Source organism: Centrocercus urophasianus, unplaced genomic scaffold, assembly GCF_019232065.1.
Source record: "Centrocercus urophasianus isolate 14NV4802_14NV808 unplaced genomic scaffold, USGS_Curo_1.0 seq_16, whole genome shotgun sequence".
NCBI lineage: Eukaryota > Metazoa > Chordata > Aves > Galliformes > Phasianidae > Centrocercus > Centrocercus urophasianus.
Window position 1 is genome coordinate 5,418,286 of NW_024884711.1, and position 26,347 is coordinate 5,444,632.

At 38.4% G+C, this 26,347-nt stretch overlaps 1 protein-coding gene across 4 annotated transcripts in view; it reads left to right on the forward strand.

The window, feature by feature from the left end:
• ULK4 (unc-51 like kinase 4) overlaps positions 1–26,347 on the forward strand; it is a 213,447-nt gene that overhangs the window by 157,575 nt on the left and 29,525 nt on the right. For all 4 annotated transcript variants that reach the window (XM_042817534.1, XM_042817537.1, XM_042817536.1 and 1 more), the window contains one exon: positions 921–1,106. In XM_042817534.1, the coding sequence (XP_042673468.1) occupies positions 921–1,106 (186 nt within the window). The remainder of the gene's footprint in view (positions 1–920; positions 1,107–26,347) is intronic.

A 26,347-nucleotide genomic window follows, 5' to 3' on the forward strand; every position in this document is an offset into this window, starting at 1 on the left:
TAGGCTATATATATTGAGTTCCTTCAGTCTTAACCTGTTCAGTTTTCCAATTCAGTCTATCACCCTCTTAACTGTTCCCAAGAAATTTCTATAATTTTTTCACTGGCTTTCTTGAACAGGGTACACCAAAAGAAGGCATTTTGTTCCTGGTGTTATTCCTCCAGTGCCAAAACCAAACATAATGTCATCTCTCTGCTTATGATTTCCAGACTGTTTGTTCAAGAAGGATATAAATGATTTTGACAGTGCTGTCATACTACCAGAAGGTCATTTAAAGATGACTAGTAACCATATCCCTGAATCTTTTCCATTATTTTGCTTCCCAAGGGTTTCTCTGTCCCATTGCCAGGACCCGCTCCAGTGTCCACTCTTAAAGCAATACAGAAAAGCTAGAATTCAGAAAAGAGCTCAAAAAAAAGAAAAAAATTCAATCTGCAAAATACACCTGCTAATGTGACTTCCTTAAACCCTTTGAATAACTAGGTGCTCTACCTCAACCAGAAGCTATAAACTTGGCTTAGAAATAATTAGATGAAGTTTTACAGTATGCATTATTCAGAAGATTAGATATCATGACTGTAATAATACTTTCTGATCTTACTGCTTCTATTTTAAAGCTAAATTTATGATCTGAAAATAAGAGAGTTGGGAGCAACCTTTGGAGTGCTTTTACGGTGTCGGTATAGATATTGCATTTGATATCATTATAGCAAAGGCGCAGTTATACTGCTGCTTAAGAGCAGATATAATTTAATTATACTTTCATCACTTTAATACAGCTTAGTTTAATGGAATGTTGAGTCAATCAACTAGAAACGACTCTTTCTTGCCTCAGTGTTCATGGTAATACCCTTCTGTATTTTCAATGATACGCAGTTTTTTGTGGAATTGGAATTTGATTTCTGTTTGTTCATTTTTAGCTTCCCAGTGAAGATACTGAAACATTTGAGTATGCCTCACGGTGCTTATCACTGCTGGTTCAGCTCTACGGAGGCAACAGTCAGGAGAGCATGTCTCCAGAAAACATGGACAGCTTTGCTGAAGTGCTGCAATCCAGAAAAGATACACGGCATCGGAAGGTTCTGTTGAGAATTATAAAGAGACTGGTGAGTCTGCTTCTAAGCATTTTGAAATTCCAGGTTTTTCCAGGTTTTTCTTATCATTTGATATTTTTTTTGGACTGTTTGGGAGTATGAAAGAATTTTGAAAACAAAATATATGGAGTTAAATTCCATGTCTTTAAACTTCAGTTGATTTCTCTGGAGAAGGCTTCTGTTTTTAAATCTGAGTTTTTCCTATTTCACTTCCCTCCTCAGCTATTGAATTAACTCATGTTATTTATGTATTTGTTTAGTACTTCGGCTTTATGAAGTACTGAAGCAGTTTCCTGAAAGCCTTCTGGAAGAGTCAGCTTTGTATCGTTAAATAGCTGCTCAGAACTGCAGGCTTTGATTTCATGATAAATAAAATGCTATTCTGTATTTGAAGTTCGTTTGTATGTAGATTCTTCTCACCAAGCATCCAGTTTTGCTCTGGAAAGCCCTATGTTTCCCTAGAAGAAGCACAAGTATAGAAAACTGAAATTGGAATGACATTTAAAATTGGTGGTTTCTCTGGTTCAGGTTATCATCCTAAGAATTATTCATCTCCTTTATTTGCCCATGCTCTTCTAAAAAAAAAAATCTAACAAAAAAGTTAAGACAATTCCTATTTATTTTTTCCTTTGCTTCTCCTTCTGTGTAATCGTTATGCTGGCTAGAAGAGTTGTGTTTGTTTGTTGTTTTTTTTTTACTCTTCCTGTTTCTTTTCTTCAATAACAATTAAGAGGAAGAAGCAAAAAAAAGTGTGAGGAAAGGAAGGAGAAAGGAGGTTGTAATAAACATATCCAGATTATTTCCTATTAGCATAGCTACAGAGTGGTTGCATTTCCCTCCATTTTGAAGGCTGTGATTCAAAAGTTGATTCTGCACACAGGATGTTTAACATAGAAATGTCTATTGACTATCTTAAGAGAACAAAGCTATCCTATCACCTTTTGAATACTGGAAGTTCCTACAATTTCTTATTCTCTCAGTTGTATACCAGTGGTGCTGGTACTAGTTATTTATATCAGGCAGATTTTCTGTAATTACTTTAATGAGATCATAGGATTTCTTTTGAAAGCAAAGTTCATACATAATTTGATAGATTATTTAATAAATTGTACACTATTTCTCTAAACCTTAAAATGCCCTGTTCAGAGGAGATGATTATCTTGTCATAATCACAAAAGACATTGAAATATAATGATATCTACTTAACAAGGATTCAGCCCACATCATCTGTTCATGATGAATTTTAAAGCCTTGAATGTCATTTTTCAATTTTTTTTTCCATTAATTACCCATACCTGAGCAATATTTTAATAGGAGGATCACTAAGTGCACCAGTTTCTATTCTTGCCTGTCAGTGCTTGTACCAAGCATTTTTTCAATATGTGATCACATTAACTTTGATATTAGAGACACAGGTATTGCTTACACAAGACAGGGATATTATAAAAAGAAGTTACTGTTTATGGTATAGCTGTCTTTGTGGTATGTATTTCTTGTAATAGGAAAATGGCATAGTAGTAAGACCAGCTAGTCTTTGTCCAAGAGTTTCTTGTATCTCCGAGGGCCAGCAGAGATGCATCTCCTAGCATCAGAACCTTCAGTTTAAAACCATGTCAGAGAAATTCTCAGCATACAAGACTGTCTAACCTTGATGAAATGGAAATTTATATTTTTATGTTGTTTTAACTAATAGTATTTATGAGGTTTTGCCTCCAGTAAGCTTTTTGTGGACGAAGTTGACGTTGTTGTTTCTAACGTGATCATTTCTCATTTGTCAACTTGTCCAGCAAATTGACTGAGGAACAAAGTGAACTTCCTGCAGCGCTTTCTTCACTGATTTTTGCCCTACAATTTTGTTATATTCATTTGTAAGCAGAAATACAGAATTAGGCCAGACTAGGTCAAGAAGAAATCTAAGTGCAGTTACTTATTAATGCAAGGTACATGAACAGACCCTTTTTGTTTTTTTTCTGTTTGAGAACCTTTTTCTGGTTGTCAGCTAACACCTCCACATCGTTTTCCTCTGCACAGTTTTGCAGTCACTCTGCCCTAAGCCAGTGTCACTGCATGGGATTATTGTGACCCTAGCACCCAGCACTTGGCCTTGTTGAATGCCATATGACTGGACAGGACCCATTGATCTAGCCTATCCAGATCCCTGTAAAGCCTTCCTACCTTCAAGCAGTTCCTGCCTAACTTGTTGTTGCCTGTAAACTCACTGAGGGTACACTTGATCCCCTCATCCGATTGACTGATAAAAATGTTAAAATTGAATCCAGTACCCTGAGAAATACCACTACAGACTACAGACTGGCTATCAAACCAAACAGAACTCCATTCACAGTGACCTAGTGGGCCTGGCCATCCTGCCAGCAAACGGTGCACCTGTCCAAGGCATGAGAAACCATCAGCAGTTTCTTGAAGAGAAGTCTGTGGGAAACAGTACCAAATGTCTTGTTAAAGTCCATGCAAACAACATCCACAGCCTTTCCCTCATCCCCTAAGTTCATCATATTAGAAAGACATCAGGTTAGTCAGGCATGACCTGTTTTTTGCAAACCCATGGTGAGTGAGTTCGCTAACCTGATTGTCCTGGATGTGCCGTGTGATGGCAAATTAAGATGATCTGCTCCATGACCTTCCCTGGCACTGAGCTCAGGCTGGCAGCCTGTGATTCCTCAAATCCTCTTCCGTGCCCTTCTTGTAGATGGATGTTATGTTCTCTGTGCTCCAGCCAGCTGGGACCTCCTGGTGTAGCCAGGACTGCTGATACACTATTGGCACTGGTTTGGCAATCGCTTCTGCCAGTAACTTCAGCACCCTTGGGTGGATTCCATTTGGCACTGTAGCTTGTGGATGATGAAGAAATGATTTTATTGTAGAAAGAAATGATTAGAATTAAAAACAGAAAAAATGTACTTTCAGCTAACTTTTTAAACTATGTAGGAAAGTATCATTGAAAAGCCTTAAAGAGGCAGCACTGGCCATCTTTATGTTTTTTACAATGAACTCGTAGCTTTCAAAGCTTTTGACTCTGTCAGGCCCTGATTAACCAGTCTTTTTCAGGGATGTTCTCTCACTGGCATTGATACAAAGGACAGAAACTGAATAAAATCATTGAGTCAAAGAAACAGGTGTTTTTTTTCCTTCAATCCTTTTGCTAACTCTCCTGTTCTGGTTTCTTCATCTTGCATTAGACAATACTGCTCTTCAGATTTTTAGCAACATCTGTGCAACTGAACAGCAATGTCAGAAGAGTGGTCGTTTCATCTTTTAGTTTTAGAAGCCTCTCCTGCCACCCTTTGTGGAAACTGCTATCTTACCACTTCATTTTTGCTGTGAGAATATAATGTATCTTGTTACAGTCCAGTAAATCACCTATATTAAAGTACTTCTTTGTGAAGTGAGAGAGATTTTCATGAGGGAAGCATATAGTTCAACTTCTGCATACTTTACTAGAAGACTTTAATTTCCTTTTCCCCACAGAAAAAATGTCTACCTGCCGGCTCAAATCAACATCTAGTATGTAATGTGAAAGCAAGTGATTATCGCCAGAACTTTTTAGAACTAGCCGATGCCTTTTCACTGGACACATAATCACTGTGAGATGATAGCTCTGTACAGGCAAATAAGATGTTTCATCTTTCAAAATGAGAGAAACGCTTTTTTATTTTATTTTGTTTTATCTGGTAATAGGAAAAACTCCTCTGAGAAAGAAGAATAAACGTCAGGCTCTAACAGGCAGTTCTCCTCTCACTGTGAAGAGTGAACTTCTGTTCTGTGACTTTTTCTTTAAGTCCTTGTCAAAAAGTATATTTGAATTCCACCTAAATCACACTTTTTTTCCTCTGATCTTCTTTCTAGAACCCGATTTTCACTAATTTGCATATCATAACTGTCAAAAAGTAGCTCGTCCTTTATTTTTGAGCAACTAAGACATTTAAGAAGTGATCTGTGTGTCAGATATCCTGTGGGGGATATGTAGGAGGATTTCTCAAATTGTATTAGGCTATGTAGAAAGATGATAAAGCCAGAACCATGGTACGTGCACTATGACAAAAGCATATATATATTTATTAAAAATTGCTATGGTTGTTCTCAGACTAGGTCCTCATTATCTTAATCACTGATTACACATTCTGAGGAAAAACATTGAGAGCTTGAAAAGAGATACGGTATGATATGGGGTAACAACTCTGCAATCCCTCCGAAGGTTGAATTTCTTACTGGAGTTTTCCTCCTCAGTGAACTCCTGCATAAATATCTGCTCAGAGCTTGCCTCAGAGAATGGAAAGCAAAATCCCAAGAGATTTTCAGTGTCCTTTTCGCATCTTCAGCTCTGAGTATTCAGCACCACAAGGAGGTGCTTGTGTAGCAATTCCCAGTGGTCTGCTTTTCCAGAGTTTGTAAAGCTAATGAACCTGCTGGCACATCTGCTCTGAGGGTGTACTTCTCTCAAATGGCCTCAGTTAAGTGGAGAAAAACTTCTTACACACCTTTCTCCTAATCTGAATCTTTTAAGAATACCTTTACTGAAATTATTCACTGAAGCAATACATACTACGTCATTGCTCTTGAGGATTGATGTTATGACAGAAATGCTTGTTAGACTCTGAATACCATACTTGCTTGTGGGTTACTGATGTGTATTGCCATAAGTGCACTGGCTGTTGTATGTTTTCATGAAATTATACATCTTCTTACTATCTGATCATTCTGTCACAATTTCTTCCTTTCATTAATACCGCTTGTTTCAAGTTGTTAGCAAACTTGCATCTCTTCATTATAGAACATAATTGAGTGGCTTCAGTCTGCAGTAGAAGAACATACTTGGGTAGGATGAAGCATTTCTTTAGACATAAAGAACTAAAGATTCCCCAAGAAGAAAACGCACTTCATGCCTATCTTAGACAGGATGAGTTTCTCACAGTGCTCTGAAGAAGACCGATGGAAAGGGTAATGCCATTTCATTTCTTTATTCCTTTTCCTCTGACTTGAGAGGCTCCCCCTGTTTACAAACCCCTCACAGGCCTTCATGTAATAGGTACAGATAGATTTTAATGAAATTTGAGAGCGTTTCCAGAGATTGCAGATAGGGAGACCATTTGTGCAGTGCTGTTGCTTGGTAACCTTAAACTGTCCTATTTGCAGACTGTGCAATAAAGCAATGGAGATGGACAGCTTGCCTTCCCGTGTGCCCTTCCCAGGTTTGCCTAGAGGGCCTATGGGCAGTGAGAGATGTGCTTCTAGCTCCTTCCTTGCTGACTTTAACTTAGTTGCAGAGCAGGGTTTAAAATACAGATTGGTGAATTTTGCATACGTTCTGACTGAAATAAAATTTAATGAAACTTCTTAAAAGAAACCCCATAACTCCAACATGGAGATTCGGGAATCAGATCCTCTGATCTGGGCCATCCCGTGCCCTTTGGTCAAGAAGCAGTACATGGAGTTCACAGCTAAAATTTATTACAGCGGTTATTATTAGGCCTGTACATCAGTTCAAACAGCAATTAAACAATGATTTAAATTGAGGTAGTATAATTTGAACAAATCTAGCATTTGGCAGGCCGACTTCCCTTTGGTGGTACATCGCCTTTGCTGTATTTATTGTTTACAGAACAGTGAATCGAGCTCATAATTGATCAGCCTATCTGAGTCATGTGGTTTTTTACTTTTAATAAAAATGTTACTTTGGCTGAGTCTTGACCTTTATGTTTGATTGGTAATGTCTTATTGGAAGAAAGGAAAGAATATTTCAGTATTCAGACTTACTTTAGGGCACTGACAGAATTTTGTTAGGTGTTTTCTCTTTCTGATTAACTTTCCTCTGCATTTTACCATACCCCTCTTTCAGCTAGCCAAAATTATTAAGTGCAGTGTTCTGAAGCTGTATAGCCATGGGTTGTATTTCAGTTATTTCAGTAGCTATATTTATGTCTTATGAAATTAATTAGGATAAGGTATCCATGGGCAGCAACTGTCAGTCACTGCTGCAACCCCTGGAATTCTTATCTTCCCCTATCTTGTCACTGTTGATCCTGTCCGGAATTTCTGTGGTTGATACCAGATGGCAGAAAAGTTTCCAGTTTTTTTGGTCCAAAGGACCAGATGGTACAGAAATGCTCAGGTTATTTCTTCTCATAGAAGGGACAGTTTTGTCCAGGCTTATAGGATCACCTTTTTCTGCCCGTGTCAGAGTCCTCTTCTGTGCAAATTTTGCACGCTTGCTCTGATTCCCTTTCTGTCATATGGTATGTGTTCCTATGTGCGTATTTAACCACAGCATATTTTCTTTTTGTATGTGACTTGAGGTATGCTCAAGTTGAAGAGCCAAGAAATTTTAGCTGTAAGAATTAAAATTTTATTTCAACTTTGGATTCTAAGCTGAGATTTTTCTTCCTTCAGCTGATAACTGGATTCCATGAGCCTGTTCTACCATAACCTATGGTAAAATCAGAAAATTAAGCGGTGATGCATAAAATTGGATGATAAAGATGTTTCTAACATGCAATTAACTCAGCGTTTTTGGAGATGTGTAGGAGTTTGCATGGCATGGAAAGTCCATATCAAGGAGAAGCACACTGCACTTTGGTATTTCCATCAAAAAGATAAACACCTGTTTTGCTAGCAAGTCATATCTTGACATCGCCTGCTGCTCACTCAGAAGTTCAAACACAGGTCTATATTAATGGTTTGTTTTTGTTTGTCCTTAGTGTTTGTTTGATGCTGATACCTTTCTAGTATAAAGATAGACAAATCCTACTTTTGATGCTTTTTATTTGTCGTAGCAGTTTTGATTAATGTTACTCTCCTACCTGCATAGGCTCCTATGATACTTAGTTTGTATAGCATTTAATGGTCCTCACATTAGAAATAATAGAAATCATGAAACATTTTGCTTAAGAGGATCCCACCAACAGTAAGAAAATACCTCTAAATTTTCAAAAATATTTTCTCAGCTGGAATGTTAATACCCAGTGCATGTATTTCTGGGGTCTGTTAATGGGAGCATGTAAGCAGTAGTTACTGCTATCATTATTGCCATAACTGAATTGCATTACTGTAGGTAGAACAGGACCTCATTGTGGTAACCTCAGTGCAAACACAGTAAAAAGTCATTTTTTGCTCCAGAGAGCAATCCAACTTCCTATCTGTCCTCAAAATAAGCTCAAGAAATTGCATGACACCAACACTCTCAAACAGGAAATAATCTGACACAAAGATAACCATCATTTATAAAACTTGGGCAGTGTTCAGTTCTCTGAAAGCAAGAATGGGAGAGTAACTCACTGCACCTGACTGCTAATACTGAAGTATATTCATTTTATTCTAAAGTTAAACTCTTATAGTCACAGCAGTATTTCAAAACCCTTGGTCTTTATTTAGTCTTAATGTGAAGCCATTACCAGAAACTAGAATGTAGAAAGTTTTTGGTTGCCTGCATTGAAGATGGGATAGAAGTATACAAAGCAACCAGGTTCTTTGTGACTTCTTGCAATGTCCTATTGTGAAACCTTTAACAAAATCTCCCATTCTTATTGCATCTATTCACTTAACTCAGCAAATTTCTTGAGGGTGAAGTATTCCATTGCATTTCAGTATGTAATTAAAATTTTAACTGTAAGTAAAATTTAACTACCGTTTACTGTGAAGAAATCTAATGTAATTAAATTCCCTACTGGGAAGCAGTGGTCCTTCTTTTGTCTTTTAAATAACCTAATGCAAGACCAGAGTCAAAGGGCTTGACACATCCTCTTAATTAAACTTCAGCACTTCCTTGTTCTCCTTCACATTTTCTCTATCTATTGACTTCTGCATATATTTCAAGTTCTGTACCTTAATATGGCATCTGGATTTCACGTAGACTGGATCCATATTCTCTTCATCTTCTAAGGCTGAAATACAGCTGAGAAGCTCGTGTTTTCAAAAATCATATCATGAGCAAATTTGCAGTTCACAAGGAGTTTGGTTTAACTTATGTATTGTATGGATGCAGGTAAACGGAATATAGTTCAAATGCTTATAGGGATATTTTGTAGAGGGAGACAGTGCTTGACCATCAAGCTTTGAGGATCTATGGGACTCTGCAGCACATGAGTGAGGCAGAGGAGATGTAGATTCATAGAGCATTTCAAATACAGGCTGTCAGAGGGAAATGGTGAGTAAAAATATGACAGATCCAACAAAAAGTATGCTAGTCTTGATAATGAGACCAAGCAATATGACCATATGTGGTCAAAGGAAGGCAATGTTTAAGGAGGTAGAGCTTATTGGAAAAATCAAGGTTGAAAATTATTTTAGAGGCATCATTCATAACATACATGCAATGAAAGAACACAGAACATTTAACATCCCTGGGTACCTCATGAACCTACTGGCTGCTTGACATATTCACTAACAGTTAGTGCATGCTTTTCAAGTTCCCCATGCTCATTTTCTAATCCCTAGCTATAATAACCATATCTGGGGTTTATGAACATGATGCTGCACAATTTCAGATAAGTCTGTGATTTGTGTAAGTGTTCTCAAACAATGTTGTGTTTAAAAATAGCATTTGTATGCATTGAGATTAGGCTTTGAGTATATTACTACCATAATTTGCCCTCCATCCCCAGTCCATGCAGTGATTCAATCTAACATCTTCAGTGATGAAACCTCTGCATTTTAAAGTATGAAGACTATATTAGTTAAACATTTATGAAGTGCCCAGTGCTGTCATTTCTTTAAACTATTAAAATGTAATGTTTTTATATGAACATAATTATACATTTATAACAAATGTAATTTCTGGTAATGTGATGTTCTATGGACTGTGAATTATTGTCCTAAATTTCATACAGCAGATGCTTTCTCTGGGATATAACGATGAGTTGATGAGTTCATATGATGATAAGAATGTCTCATAATCTGCATGCCAGCTCTACTCTGCTTATACAGCTTGCCTTTTTAGATCTTTCAGGGGGCATTTTGAGAGCAAAGAATTCTCACGAGAAGCAACTGATTACCCATATCCTTTAACATCAATAAAAATATACCTCTGTCAGAGGTGGGTAGCGATCATTTAGAAGACAGATCATCAGATGCATGACGTTTTATGGTATCAAATAGCTCTGATGATTTGAAATGATTTTTTTTATTATTATTTTTTTTAGCAAAAATACTGGTGTATGTAATAACAAGAGAGCTGTTGCAGACCATAACCTGAGTGTTTATTGATGAGTCAAAATGATGTGCTCCAAAGTGCAGAATATTGCACCTTGTGGATAGAAATCTGATCTTTATGCTGTAGACCCATGAGAATTGTAATGCATGGATTTATTACATATAGGAATTGCATCAGAAGATAATGATATCAGAACTTGCCCATCCCTGGGCTAAACAAAATGTGCCCTGAGCAGAACTTCTTCTCACGGTGGGCTTGGGGAGATGCAGCAGCAGGATGTCCTGGAGGAGCTGTAGTTGCCTTGTGTGCCCAAGCAGAGCAGCTCTGCAGGGCTTCCTGGGAAAGCAGCATCAAATCAGTCTGAAAACATCACCTAAGAGCCCTCAATGATTATGTGTGTTTTACTTCTTCCCGTTAGTGTACAAGTCTACACAAATCATGTTAGAGTTGAAAACAAGTTAATCTATTATGATAGAATAATTCCCATGGAAATGAGTATATTAGCTTATACTGCTACTTTTGTTTAAAGTACTGCTGCTATTTAAACATGGCAAAAAGCAGTTTTTGCTGTATGTGATTTAAAGGAATAATTGTTCATAAGGACCTGTGCCCCCTTTTGTCCTTTTGAACAAATATTGCAGTTTATGTATTTGCAGTATAAGTGGGGATATATTCATGAAATGGCACGCAACATTGATTTTCAAAATCCATAACTAGAAGTTGGCTAAGAGTAATTTGTGCCATGTATATCAGTCAGATACATGTTACTCCAGCTCTGCTAATATATAGCAGTAATTCTTTCAGGTTGGTGAGGAAAATTCTTGCTGCTGAAAAGCAAATTACAGCTGTCATTGAAAGACTTCAGAAATAACATGCCCTCAGGATTGCTCGAGTGGACTGTTGCTCCACTGAGGAGCTCTGATGACATCAGAGAGGTGCTCATGCAATTTATTCATGTAATTGGAATTCCAAGATGTAATACATATTACATTTCGAAGGTGATGTTATTTAATAATGAATGATTTTAGAGACTCTTCTAGTCTCTATATCATATCCTTGCTCCTTCATCATTATATTTATTAGGATCCTTTGCTCCCCATGCCTTTTTTTTTTCCTACATGATTTCCACATCTACTCGCATGTTTTTGATTCTTCTCTCAGCTCCTGAACCAGATGCTCCTGACCTTTCTTGAAGCTTACTTTTTTTTTTTTTTTTCTCTCTTAAATGAGACTGGAAAGCTTTGTGGGAATTGATGTTGAAATGTGGAGGAGCAAGAATGTTAAGATCTATTCCCATCTTAATTTTGACCACTGCAGGTTCCTACAAGATCTTCTTCCCCTTCTTGCAGTTTCATACATTTATTTTGCATAACTATTTATGATCTCAAGAGTACATAATTACATTAGCATACTGTTCTATGCTTGTGAGTGTACACCTTTAAGCATATACACTTCTTTGTAATCCTCTAAAATTTTCTCATTAAATGATAACTTGCACTTTCACCATTTCCATTCACATAACGGTTAAGAGTTTCTAAAATGGATAGGATTTGAAATACTCTAATTTTCCAAATCCATTTCTAGAAATTCCACAGGAAATATAATTCTCTTAAAGGCACTAATTATTGACTCCTCAATATCAGGCCTATAAAATTTTCTCTTTTTTCCCATCCTAAATTTTTGTCTCTTTTGAGTCCTAGCAAAAAGTATTTATTTCTGGTTTTAGTTTTTTTGTGTGTGTTTGTTTGTCTTTATACCTTGCATGTGTGTCTTTTGCTTAACTCCCCTTTTAACAAACTCTTTTAAATGGATGATGAACCTTAATGATCTATTCAAGCTTTTCATCACCAGAGTTAAAATGGCTTTGAAAAGAGGCAAACAGAATTGGTCCATCTCTACTAGAAAATAGTAATAATCAGATGTAAATCTGCCAAACTTGTTCTATTCAGCTGTTGCCTAATACCTGGTAGAGCACTTCAGGGGCTTCAAAAATGATGAAACTTTTAGTTTGACTTGGATGAGAAAGTAGAATGCAAATGTAATCACTCTGACAGTGATTTAATGACTCTGGGACACCTGGGAGTAAGGCAAGGTGCAGAGGACTATGGAAAGATGTGGAGTGGAATGCGTAAGGAGCATTATTAGTGAGATTAGAGGACTTCTGACAGCTTTAATTGAAGCCTTTATTCAGAAGATTCAGTAACTTGCTAGTCACTCCAAAAATAATGCCTCCTATTTATTTCAGTGAACACTACAACAGATACAGAAAGCAGAAAAGCACTTTATGGTAGAGTAAGTTCTCAGCTACAAATCACTGCTCTTCAGCATAGTCACCACCATTAGCTTCATTGATTCATTGATTCAATGATAGATTCATTGTCCCCGGTGATGCACAAGACTCTGAATGCCTCCCTGAGAAAAATCTGTACCAGTGGAGGTGACCCACTCTTGCCACTGCTGAAACACACCACCTACTGCATCACTGTACTCGTATCTGCTATTTAGACTCCACAAATGTTCAACAAGCATTGGTGAATGTCAGTGGAAGCCATTTTTTCTGGTTCAAGGATTTCAATTCCACCCCTTTTCTTCAGACACTTTTCCATATCAGCCACTATTCTGTCAGTCTGCCCCTGCCCTCTGCTGCCATCTGTCTCATAGCCACAACAGGTAATGGAATAATGGGTGGGCAGGTTCAACCTCTACAGCCATACCACCGATGTCCACCTCTGATGTTGTGGGCCAAGATAATAAAAATAGGAGGCATTGCTTTTGGAGCAACCCTCTTGGTTTATGTATAACCTTATAGCGAGGAAAAATTAATTAAAGAATTATACTGAAGTAAGGTCTAGCTATGACCTTAGACAGGCCTTGTTTCAGAATGATGAGCTCTGTTTTCTGCATGGGTTCCTCCATGGTGCTGTGGCTGTGCCCCCTGTCAGACCTGGCACCATTCTTACAGAGTAGAACATATATATGGGTGGTCTGCAGGGCCACCACATAATGATTGTGAGCAGCACCTCTGTACTGAGTTGTGTGTTTATATGATACTCAGTGTAGTCTTGGTTTTGCCTGGAATGCCTTAAAATGAAGGATTAATCAGAGAAAAAGTGAAAATTATTAAAGGCAAGTTTGTAGTATTTGAGTGGATCAAAGAGCTCTTTCTTCTTAATCATTCCCTGGACATTCATGCTTAAAGGTGTGGTATCTTATCATAAGTTGGTCTAACTTTGTCAGGTTAATAAGATTTCAGAACAGGTACCAGTTGTAGAACAAGGGACAAACTGAACAGGAGACTGTTATCCATATTTAATTACATACTTCCAGATGTAAGAAGGACTAGTTCTTAAATTCAGAGATGGTGCTGGAGTGGCACATCTTGAACCTCAGTTCACCAGCACAACACTCCTGAAGGGAAAGTTTGGGAAACAGGTTATACATTTCTTACATAATTAATAGATTACTAGATCTAATGGTTGAAGTATTGAGGTGTTTTATGAAAGAGTTGTTACAGCTTTCAGATAAAACTAGTAAAATCAATTGAAGAAAACTGATGTTTTCTGCCAGTCAAATGACTTGCAAAGCTCATTAGTTTCATGTTTTTTTTCCTGACATTAATCTTTTCACTAAAAGTATGTGGTTGAAAATGGAGAGATAATTAGCATTAGCCCATTTATGAGAAACTGCTAGTGACAGAAGCTTATTTATTGTTGTGTACAATTAAAATATGATGTGAACACATGAGAATTTACATTAAAACAAGATTGCAACTTGTCAGCAGTTTCCTTTGTTCAGCTGTGTGTTTATTAGAATACAGCTGCTTACCTACTTTTATATGACATTATAATAACAGTAGCAATGTCTTCATTATTCAAGATGTCTAAACCAGTTTGATTACACAACACACCAGGAAAAATATATCTGATACCATCTTTGTTGAACAAGTAAATCTGGAAGTAAGACTTTTTTATATATGTATTTTATATATGTTATATAGAAACCTTCCCATCTCATCTCTCTTTGTTTTATATGTATATATATATATATATAAATTTCTTGCAGTGTGTTTGTTTGTGAATAGCTCCTAAGCTGATTTATGTAGATCTTTTTTGTTTGTTTTATTGGACAACTTTCTTTGGTAGCTCTAAAAATAAACGACTTGTGAGTAGCAGAGCACATGCATTTCTTTCCTAAACCTGTCATTCTACCAAGTGATTTTTGCAGGCTGATGGTTGGTCTTAATTCATGTGTATGAAGATTTTTGGGTTTCGTACTCCTGCTGTTAAGGATCAGCTTCTTATGGCCTCTGGCTTTTAGGTACGCATGTGGAGAGGTCACAGCCTTTTCCAGCTCCTGCAGTTGGATGGTTGTATTTCAGAACATACAGAGAGAAAAGCAAAAGGTTCATCTGTCTTTAGTGCCCTACTGACACACTGCATCCTGAGGGAAAAGAAGGAAGAGTCAGGGCCTCTATTTCTTCCTGCTTGCAGATGTGGTCCAGCATAGAGAAGCCATCAGCAAGTTCTTGTGAAAACTTGTAAAAGAAGGATCTGGAGCACTCTGAAATGAAGGAATGAAATTGGGCCGCTTTATCTTCAGCATGCAGAGGGGACAACCAGTGCTGTTAGCTTGTGTTAATATGGTTTGCACTGCTCTCCAAAACAGTTAGAGAAATTGCTGGTCACGTGCATTTCATGGGTTTCTTTTGCAGTCATTATGTGCACGTCTTGATAACTTTCTGAAAAGGTGGGTAGTAATTTGACACAGCTTTCTTGCTGACTGCATGTCTCTTTCATGTGTCATATTTCTGTCTGGGATTCTATTTCTCACAGTCATTGCTGTGCATAGGAGTTATTGCCCATGACTTTGAACAGTTTGTCTGTTCATAGCCTGGTTTTCTGGAGCAGAAGCAGAAAGAATGAACAAGGACTTTGGTCACCATCAAAATTGAGTCCTTAAGCACAGGCATCAGGTTTGTTGGTGTGGAGAGGGATACCTCTGATAACTGATTTCCTGTTGCTGTCCCTATAGAAAGCAATGTTTCCAATCTTCAGCTTACTGATGTCTGTCAAATGCACAGTTTGGTCTTCTGCACAGTTCCTCCAACCCCACAGCCATCATTTATGGAAAAGTTATGAGCTGTTGCTTGTTTGGGAAGTATGTAACATTCAAATTACCTCATTTTTTTTTGTTTGGGAGTTGAAGAAAGTTGTGTATATCTGCTTCCTCTTACTTCTCCTGTGATTTCCTTTGGAGAAGAGTTTCCAAGGTACCATAATGTCTCACTGCTCTTTACAAAACATGTAAATTCAGCTTAAATGCCAGGTATTGCTTGTGAATGTGATTTAGATTTATTGCTTGTGACGTGAATGACATAATTCTATCAGTTCTTTTTACCTAAATGTGATACCATTGACATTGATTTAAATGGATTAATACTTCAATTATTCTTTCATTTATATAAAATTTATTTAAGAATATCTTGGTATTCCAATGGCAGAAGTTATGGTGCTTCTATTTAATTGCAGGTGTCAATAATTTACTAGAATTATACTATGCAATATATATTCATCTCCTTGTGGCACTTTCCTAATTTATCTCCAGTCCGCAAACCACTGGGCAGAAACTTCTAAGTGAGCGACACTCAGTGGTTTGCCCTCTAATGACATTTTTACCTTTTCAGCTTTTGCTTAAATCTGGCTATTAATTTGAAAATGCGGAATAGCTCGTAATAATCATTATACGCTCCTGTGAAGCTGCAAAGGGAAAAGCCACAAATGTTCTGATGCTTTCACGTTTGAGAACCCATACTTTTAATGTTATAGAAGTCACTTACTAATGGCAGTTTAATCATAGGGTTAAAACTAACTGGGATCTAAGGAAAAGAATGAAAAAAGAGGAGAGACAAGGAAAAAAACGCGAAGCATCTCTATACAGAAGCATCTGATCTTAACCTTGGCTAGCAATTATTTGGGAGGGATTTTTCCTGCCCTTCAGTGTACAGAAATGAGATAAGCACAGGAGTGCAGTTGCACCCTGTGGTTTTCAAAAGGAAAAAAGCAACTGGGCAGATTATTGAAACATTGTGAGATTCAGACATAGTTCCTGTGAGCTTGAATTTTAAATTGTGTCAGCTAAGTCATGATTCACAACTGTCTTTTACTTCTCAATGGAATTCATCTCTTTTCTTTAATATTTTTATTTTATTACAGTGATTTATTTTTAACTCTCCAAAATGTACTTCTGCTGTTAAATATGGCTGATGGTGGGTATGCTTGAACTCAAATATAGTAGAAATGCAGGAAAGAGAGCAGAGCAGTACTGCGTTGTGAAAAGTTTTGTGCATATCTCCCAAGAAACTCTGCCTTCAGTTATGTGCAGGTTTGGAACTTTGTCAGAGAGGGAGTCTATGAGCCATCATATCTCAGCCAGTCAGATTCTGTCCTATAATGCTTGGGCTAATTCAAAATGCAGAATTGGTTCAAACTTGGGAACAGGTAGCGGAACTCAAAAGCAGCGTTTCTTTTCCTGCAGTTATTGAGGAAAGTAAAAAAAGTAAAATTGGTAGAACGTGACATGAGTGCCCAAACCCATTTTCAGTGGTCATTTATAAATCTATATAATGTTCCTCTTTACTGAAAGTGGTGTCTGTTAGGTAAGCTGTATTCTTGCAAGCATAAAAAGTTTCAAGAAAGGAAATGTATGGTTTTGTAATAGTTTTTATTTTTTTCAGGTGAGTTCTTTTTAATTTTGGAGGGAAGAATTACAGTTGTAATGTTGTAATCCGGACTTCAAAAATATTTGCGATTAAAAACCATCCTGTCTATCTACCTAATCGACCTCACAGCTTTGAGTCAACTGAAAAGAAAGCTGAGCACCACTTTATGGAAAGGAAAAAAATGAGAATATACATCTGGAGTTGTCGAATCTGCCTTCATAAATAATGAATCTGATTTTTATTTGTATTCAACTAACGGTGGCTTATTGAACAAACAAAAGGGCCAGGAGTGAAAGAGACCAGGCAAATGAAGTGGTCATGGAGGGAAAAGTTTTAGCATTAGGAAGTTTTAGTCTTAAAAAGAAAGACTTTATTTCATTTTTAGTTGTTTTAAACCTTTATCCTTACTGAAAATCAGTCAAATTTGAAAGTGAGCTGTTGCTTATAAACAGTGTGCTAATACTGGGATTTTCAAAGCTCTGGTTTTGATTGGTTTTGTTCTGTTGGTGTTATTTGGCTTGTTATGTCAAGGAAAACACACTTCACCAGTTAATCTACATTAGTGATTAGGTGGATCTTCAATAACATTCAAACTCTCTTTTTCTGTAAGAACTCTTTCTTTAAGAACTTTTTTTTTTTTTTTTTTTTTTTTTTTTTTTAAATTTAAAAAAAAATAAAAAATTTTTTTTTTTAATAAATTTTTTTTTAAAATTTTTTTTTTTTTTTTTTTTTTTTTTTTTTGGCAGATTCCACACAAAATGTAACATTATTCAAGTGCAAATATATCTTTGCAAGTCAAAACTGGAGAGGTCACTGGGTTTCTGGCAGGATAAAATTTCCCTGTGGTATCATTCAGCCAGTTATCAGAGAGGCATCTCTGTAGAATGTCAGTGTTTAATTGAGGTAATGGTTTGAAACCACCTGTCTGCCCCGTTCAAGGTCATATGCAAACTTGTTCAGTCAACTCCTTCACCCTTTGGTAAATCAGTGAAGATGGTTTCTTCTTGCATTTAAACATAAAACATCAACATATTTATTACAGCCTTCAACCAGTTCCAGCTCCGGTATGCATGCTGACTGATCCCAACAATAGATGGCGGTGCATGGTGCAGGATGCAAGAAAGGGAGCTCTCAGCTCTCAGCTCTCCTCCAGGCCCACAGACAGAATCACAGAACAGCATAGGTTGAAAGGGACCTCCGACCCCCCTGCTATAGGCAGGGCCACTAGCCTCCCCATTTAATACTAGACCAGGCTGCCCAGGGCCCCATGCAGTCTGGCCCCGAACACCTCCATGGACGGGACAAAAAGAAAAGATCTTGCACATTATCTTTTCCTTGGGGCAGTGGTGTCAGAACATAGATCAGGGCCTGTTGCTGCTGCAGAGTGTTTCTCTGACTGCCACACCTTGGGTTTTTGTTGCGTTAGATTCTAGAGAAATTGTCAAGAGTGCTGCTGCTCAGCAGTCTAAGCAGAAAGGACACTGCATTAAAAAAATAAATTATGTTATTTCAGCTTTGTGAAGTAGATAAAGAATCTTTTCTAGAGGTGTTCAAGACAATTATTATGAGAATATATAAGCCCATTTTAGTTTCCTCCTGGAAACAGAAAATTATGAAAGCAGCACATCTGGAACCATGATACAGCATCCAGACATCTGCTCCCCACGTACACATGAGATAGCATGCCTTCAGTTGTGCACATAGCTTGCTCAGAGTGACATGAGTTGTGTTCTTGGACTGCTTTGCTGTTGCATGCTGCTGACTGTTCTGCAGTTTAAGTTTTATAAGTGATACGACGTTTTTCTCTTTTCTCATTGGGCCAGGGTGGTGAGTGTGCATTTGGTTGTGCTGGAAGTTGTTGAAATATCTCACGGGATTTTGTTCTGGTTGATAATTGCAATTTATGCGCTGCACTTGGAATGACTTTTGAGATGTTTTTAATAGGTCAGGATTCATGGTTTTGTATTCATAGAATGGAGTTAGAAGGGACCCATAAAGATCATCAGGTCCATTTGCTGGCTCCACACAGCACCACCAAAAATCAGACCATATTTCTGCTTTGCACAGAGAGAGATCATGTGAAGGTTAAAGGAGAGGCAAAACTGAGTGAGAAGGATAACCAGAGTTGAAATTGAGCAAAATGAAAGTTTTGCTATGCTTATACAAGAAGATGGGTAGTAGCTTTTCCTTAGACTCTTCATTTTTGATAGAGTCTTTTGAAGAGACAGACCTCATTCGACCAGTACGGTTCCAGATCTGACTGCAGCCACAAGACTCAATTTGTATGTTTAGGTTTGTAATGCTTTGATGGTGAGCTGTCACCAGAGCAGAATGGGGCAGCTTGATTGCTGTGTGGAGCAGACAGAAATAATGACTGCTTGCTGATATGGTGTGGCTTTTTGGTGACAAATGGAATCTCAGCCAAGATTTCAGGTCTTTTTTCTTGTAAGAATCCAAATTTGGGTGAATCCCAAACATCACTGGTTTCTGAGCCCTCTCAGTTTTAAACTATACTACAAGCGGATGGTGTTGTGTGTTGAAAGCATGCTCATTTGTAATTTTTTAATTCTTGCAGATAGTTCTTGGTTTTTATCGTTTCACCAGTGAAACTGGTTTGCTTTCTGTTAATTTCACTTTCAAGTGCTTTTTACTTTATTTTTTCCCTTGAGAGCCTTAGGATTTTCAAAAGACACCATCAGCTTAAAGCAACAAATTCATTTTCAGCATTACATAATGAGGCTTACACTGGTTGTTCTGATATGGTCAGAGCATTTTATTTAGTCACTTTTGGTTGATTTAGGCAACATGGGCAGTACTAGGACTGAATTACACTTCCTGAATCCTAATCCCTTAAAGTCAGCATGCAAAATAATGCTATATTAAAGAGAAACGTACAACAATACAGATTAATGGAAAAGAGGCATACAGACAGGTGTTAAACAGGTGTGTATAGAATAGTATTCCTTATAAATACTATAGGACAATAATTTTTTTTTTCAATTCGATTATTCTAAGACTGTTGGTGTGAAAGGAGATTAAATTGGTTGGAACTCAACTTTTGTTACATTCGAAGTGACCACTGAGATCAAATGCATGTGCTGACCTGAAGTACCATTATATCAAGGAAATTGAAAAAACGTGGTTACAGTAAACTTTAAAAGGTCAGCAAATATTAGCACAGTCCTCTGTATTCTTTTATATTTTGGTATCTTCCTGCAGAATGAAATAACAGTATTACAGCAGCCAGGTTTCAGTGTGTATTTCATGGGATGTTGAGTTAAAAATTGTTCCAGAAAAGGCATACAACAAATTATATGCACCACAGAATAGTAATATTGTCTCTTACAATGCTTTCAGGCTGAGATATCTTCATCTTAGTTTGAAAACTGAGATGCAAACTAGAGATAATTTGTGTTTTGAGATGTTGTTTCATAAATGTTAGGAGAAAATGTTTTCTACAGTTTTTTGGTAGCACAGCTCTGCTGTTCTTTTCTAAAATTAACTACAGAATAATCTTCCAAGATACAGATGCAGCATGAATTAGGGTTCCTATTTACTGAAGCACTTCTTGCATTCACTAGACTGAGAGGTGCAAGTCAAGTAATCCAGCAAAGTGTTGGAGACATTGCAGGGCTGCAGCAGTTTGTGCGTGCTTACAAATTAGACTGTTATTGGAAAAATGCCGGGTGTGGGGAACTCCAGTTGAATGGACATCCAATTGAATTTAGCAGATTTTTGGTTTGCCTGCTGTCTTGCCCAGTTAGGTCCCAAGCTCAGCATTCCTAATTTTCAGATGCACAGAAAAATGCTACTTTGTGCTAGTGAAAAAAAGTTATGGCTGCAATGAGCCACTATGGAGTGGTTCCAGTAGAATCTCCTGTGTTTATCAGAGCATTGTGAATCTCTATCTGTCTCTCATTATTCTATGTTGCAGATGTGTAAAACTGAAAAATACAGTAGATCTAGCATACTGTATAAATATAAAAGGCCTTCAACAGCTGTTGTGCTGCTTAGTTCAATTGGAATTAGAGGAGCCAACCTTTTTGATCACTATATCTTGATAAACTTTATTAAATAATGGAATATGTGTAGGACTTAACAGTGGGAATGTGTTCAGAAGACCAATCTGAAGATTATCCATATTGACTTGTGAGGCACCCTCCCAGTGGAGAAAATACAAGCACTTATAAATGAGAGAGAGATGAGACTGGTGCCAGTTACGCCAGCTTACTGGTGCATGTGTAGGCTGAATGAAATATTGTTGTCACTTAACAAGTAATGCCTCTTCATTTGTACATTGATATGTTTACAAACAGTGGTTAGTTCCACTTTATTGAAGGTGCCATATTCTTATTTTTAGCCGTGCCCTTAGACTTTTTTTTTACAGGAACGTGTCCGTCTTTGTGCCAATCCCTTCTACCCACACACTCTGCGTATGCACACAGTAATTTAGCATGACATTCAGAAAGAAAAAGCACCATTTACAATCAAGACATTAAATTATGCTTTAAAATTCAGATTATAGAAGTTCGGTGACTGAATTTGCATAGAAAATGTCTGGCTTGCATAATAACTTGAAATCTATTTTCCTTCTCTAATATTTGGTTTTAAACTCCGTTTAATCATATTCCTTTCTGGAAGCCACCAAAGTATTAATATTTAGAATCATAGAATCTTTTGAATTGGAAGAGACCCTTAGAGGCCATCTAGTCCAACTCCCCTGCAGTGAAGAGGGATACCTACAGCTACATCAGGTTGCTCAGAGCCCTGTCCATTCTGACCTTGGATGTCTCCAAAGACAGGGCATCCACCATCTCTCTGGGCAACCTGCAGCCCTGTCTCACACCTTTATTGTAAAAAACCTTTTCCTTGTATCCAGTCTAAATCTCCTCTCTTTTAGTTTGTAATCATTCCCCCCCCTTTTGTCACAACAAACTCTACTAAAGCATCTGCCCCTTCCTTCTCGGAGACTGTCTTTATATACTGAAAGGCTGTTCTCAGGTCTCCCCAGAGCCTTCTCTTCTCCAGGCTGATCAGCCCCAGCTCTCTCAGCCTGTCCTGAGGAGAGGTGTTCCATCCCTTGGATCATTTTTGTGGCCCTCCTCTGGATGCACTCCAACAAGTCCGTGTCTCTCCTGTACTGAGGACTCCACATCTGGATGCAGTACTGCAGGTGAGGCCTCACCAGCACATGGCACATGCTGGCCATGCTTCTTTGGATGCAAATCAGGACATTGTTGGCTTTCTGGGCTACTGAAGGCACATTGCTGGCTTGCATCCAGCTTGCCATCCCCCAGTACCCTCAGGTTCTATCCAACAGTGCTGTGCTACATTCTTACATCCCCTGGCTTGTACTGACAGGGGAGGTTGCCTCAACCCAGGCACGAGACCTTGCACTTGGCTTTGTTGAACCTCATGAGGTTTTCTTGGCCCCACTGTCCCAGCCTGTCTAGGTCCCTCTGAATGGCATCCCATGCCTCAGGTGTGTTGACTGTACCACACAGCTTGGTGTCATCTGCAAACTTGCTAAGGGTGCACTTGATCTTACTGTTGGAGTCAGTCACTTCATTCCACTGATGAAAATACTTAAGAGTGTTTGTCCCAGGACTGACTACTGCGGGACACCACTCATAACTGATCTCCATCCAGACACTGAGCCATTTGCTACTACTCTCTGTGTACGATCTCATATCCAGTATCTGGTCCATGATTTTCCCTGGCATGGAAGTGAGTCTGTCAGGTCAGCAGTTCCCTGGGTCATCCTTTCTATCCTTCTTAAGAATGGATGCAACATTCCCTTTTATCCAGATACCAGGGACTTCTGCTGACCACCATGACTTTTCAGAAATTGTTGAGAGGGGCTTGGTGGCTACATCAGCTAATTCCCTCAGGACTCATGCATTCAGGTTTCTCAGATGGCAGCAAACCTGATCTTCACTGGGAGGAATATTGCTCCCCATGTTTCCACCTTCTGACCCATTCGCTCAAGGGTTGTGTGAAGAGCAGTTGCCAGTGAAGACTGAGGCAAAAAAGATGTTGAGTACCTCAACATTCTCCTTGTCCATCGCTACCAGCCTGCCTCTATTTAGTCTTAGTCAAAATATTTGGGCTGGTTACTTTCCATCCTCTTGGATCAAACTGGATCCTTTCCATGACTCTGAGATCCTGAGGATTTTCCCTTGTTCTTGCTGTGTTTTACAATTTATTTTGCCCTCCTGGGCTGGAGTTAATAATGGACACTGGGAACTAAGGTGGAACCACAGTTGGAACTGCAGTGGGTACTCTCTGTTGAACAGTAGATTAACTTTGGGGCTTTTTTTATATGACATGTTTTGTAAGGATTGTCTCAGCCTATCGTATTAGCATCAAAAACGACCTTCTGTTCAGTCAGCAAGGACTTTGTGTGTATGACAAGCTGTAGCTAAACTGTACTCTTCTCAGAAGCTGGTAATTTATGATGTCAAGAAATTGTGGGTTAGTGTTTCTGAAAAATCAGGCACATTAAAGCAACTCTGACAAGGCTCACTGATTCTTAGGATTTTCTTTCTCTCTGTAGATAACATTTAGCTATGTAATTACCTTCTTTCAGAGGGGATTTATTTTCACTCCTTTCCCTTCGGTGTTTTTTCTTGAGTGTTTCAGTGAGCAATAATTTCTTAAAAAGCATCAACAATTCTGTAACTTCAGAAGTGAAATACATACGTGTCTATGAACAATCTAGTCCAAATACAACACTGGCAGCTTAGCCTGCATCAATACAGATGTCAGAATGTGAATTACAGGAGGCACTGTGCACATCCTGGTTTTCTTATTACAGAAAAATATTACGAAACCGGAATGATTCAAAGACCTGAGGGGTTTAGTTACTCAAAGAGATTAGATCTGGGAGGACAGTGTTCTTTAGGAAAGAGCAGTCTAAGAGACCGTTCTGATTTATTTTGAATCTTGAGAAAATGAGAACGGATGAGTTATCAGGTTGTTGAAATAAAGTAAGACCAGTACAGAGAGGTACATTCATTTCTCTGAGAGGAGATGGAGACTGGAGAAACGCATATAAATTTCATTTCGCTTAGAAAACAGCTGAAATATTTAATAGTTTGTCTGGTGTAGCCATCCATAAAGTTTCTTATTAGTAGCTGTTAAAAGTGAGGGTGAGGTAATGATCCAGATATAGTAGTTAAATTTTGAATTAAATGTGGACTGAAGTTGAGCTGTGAACATACAGAATTTCAGCTGCTTTTCATAGGAGAGGTCAGCGACCCCAGCTGAAACAGGTTTTAAGGTTGTGTTCTTTATGTATCCAGGCATCATGAACTCCCTGGCTTGTTTATGACTCCAGAGATTTCTGTAAATTGAATCCGAAGCATCTTTTTAATATCTTTTCTATCAGCTTTTGTCAGAACAAAAAATGGGTATGAGTAATCAAAAGCCAAATATATGAGTATGTTTTGAGTAGATATAATGGAAAAATACCCCTGTGTCCACTTGAGCAAAATCCAGGTGAGGCTGGGCTACAAAGGTCATTAGTCCAAGGTCTCATTGCACTGCTCTTACACATGTGCCATTGCTCTGGCTTAAGAAGACCAACTCTACAGTATGCCTGTTGTATACAGCCTGGTGTGATGCCAAGCCTTTACTGGGACCTATCCACTGAGTTCTGGCTGCAGGATTGGAAATAAGGTTTTTTATTCACCTGACATCTACAAAAATTATTTTTAGGTAACAACCAAAATTCCCTCTGCTGCTCAATTTAAATTATGGCTGAGAGTAATTTGAGCTAGCCTGCTGACTTCGTGATAAAGTGAACAAAGAATTGTTGCAATTAATTCATCAAGCTGAGAGTGGTAACACAGCTTGCTGTAGAGCAGTCTGACAAAATGGCATCTGATATGGAAGTGTGTCTGAAGCAAAGGGGTGGATGTGAGCACCCCTTATGTGAAGTGGTGGGTGGTGCATTTCAGCAGTGACAACAGTGGGTCGTCTCCACTGGTGCAAATTTTTACAAGCATGGCAAGCAGACTTGTTTGTTGCTGGTGAAAATGCATAGGTAATGGTGGTGTCTATGTTAAACAATAGCCTCTTGTAGCTGAGAATGTTCTCTATCAAATAGTGCTCTTGTGCTCTTTGTATCTGTTATAGTTTCAATGGAAACAAATAGGAGGCATTACTTTTGGAGCAGCCTATGTATATATTATGTTTTGCTAGGTGTGATTTCGCAGCTTGTAAGATCTTACCGCAGCTGAAATGGAGTGGGCTCACTCATCTGCTTGGCTCTTCTCTTCTTTCCCAGCACTGCCATGCAGTTCTGCTATTGTCTCATGTCACCTTCCACCTCCACCTGAGCAAGCTGCTGACCTGACAAAAACACCTGCCACCACAGGTAGTTCTCTGCCACTTCAGTGAGCTGAAAACAGTTCAATGTGAAATCAGATGACTACTTAGGATGTGTCTCTTTCTGTAGTAGCAAACTCTTAATTTGTATCAGGAGATTTAGTAGAGCCATGCCCGTAGGGTGAGGTTTCACAAGATGCCCCCGCCATTTTAGCAGCTTGCTGGTGTCAGAAGGAAGGATGCCTCAGGTACGTGCCCCCCATTACTTCCCCCACTCTTCACATTGCTCCCCTTCCAAATGGTTCAGCTCACCCAACTGGCAGAATGTAAAGCCAGCAAAATAAAAGTGAAGAGTTTCCTGTCAGTACTGTGAGCGAGTGGTACTCCCAGAGGTATCAGACAAGTGCCAGAGCCAGCACAACTGTGGACTGGCACTGGGAAGCTCAGCAGGAAGGAAGCCTCATTCAGCAGCAGCAGGATGCAAGGTTGGCTCAGCAGCTTTGTGAAACCATGCACTGCTTCCAGTGCTAACTCAGCACTTTCCTTGTGAAGATGCACTCTGGTATGGAATGTTAAAGATTAAAAATATACTCTGTCATTTAAAGACAGCAGGAAAAGCTGTAGCTCGTTTTCAGAACAAAATACTTCCAAATAAAAGGTGAAAGAGGAAAGAAAAAAAAAAAAAGAATTGTAGTTCGGAGCTGTTGGAAGCCAAAGACTACCTACACGGTGTGCTGACTAACAGAGGTTTGATTTGTTAAATTTTTTATGCAGTCTAACACTTCTGTGAGGGATGCTGTTTCCAGCAGCTCTGATTCTTCCTTGAATTGAAAAGGAAAAAAAACCAAAAAGGTGTTTGCGTAGCCATTAACACCCTAATTAACACCTTACTTCTTTAACAGGAGCCAGTAGGATAGCTGATGGAGGCTGGAAGTAAAACCTTCCTGGTGAGGAAGCATGAAGCATTAAAGGCAAAAAAATATAAAGAAAGGGAGATCTTGGTTGGTGCCCTTAGAAGAAGAAGTGTAAGATATTGTAATC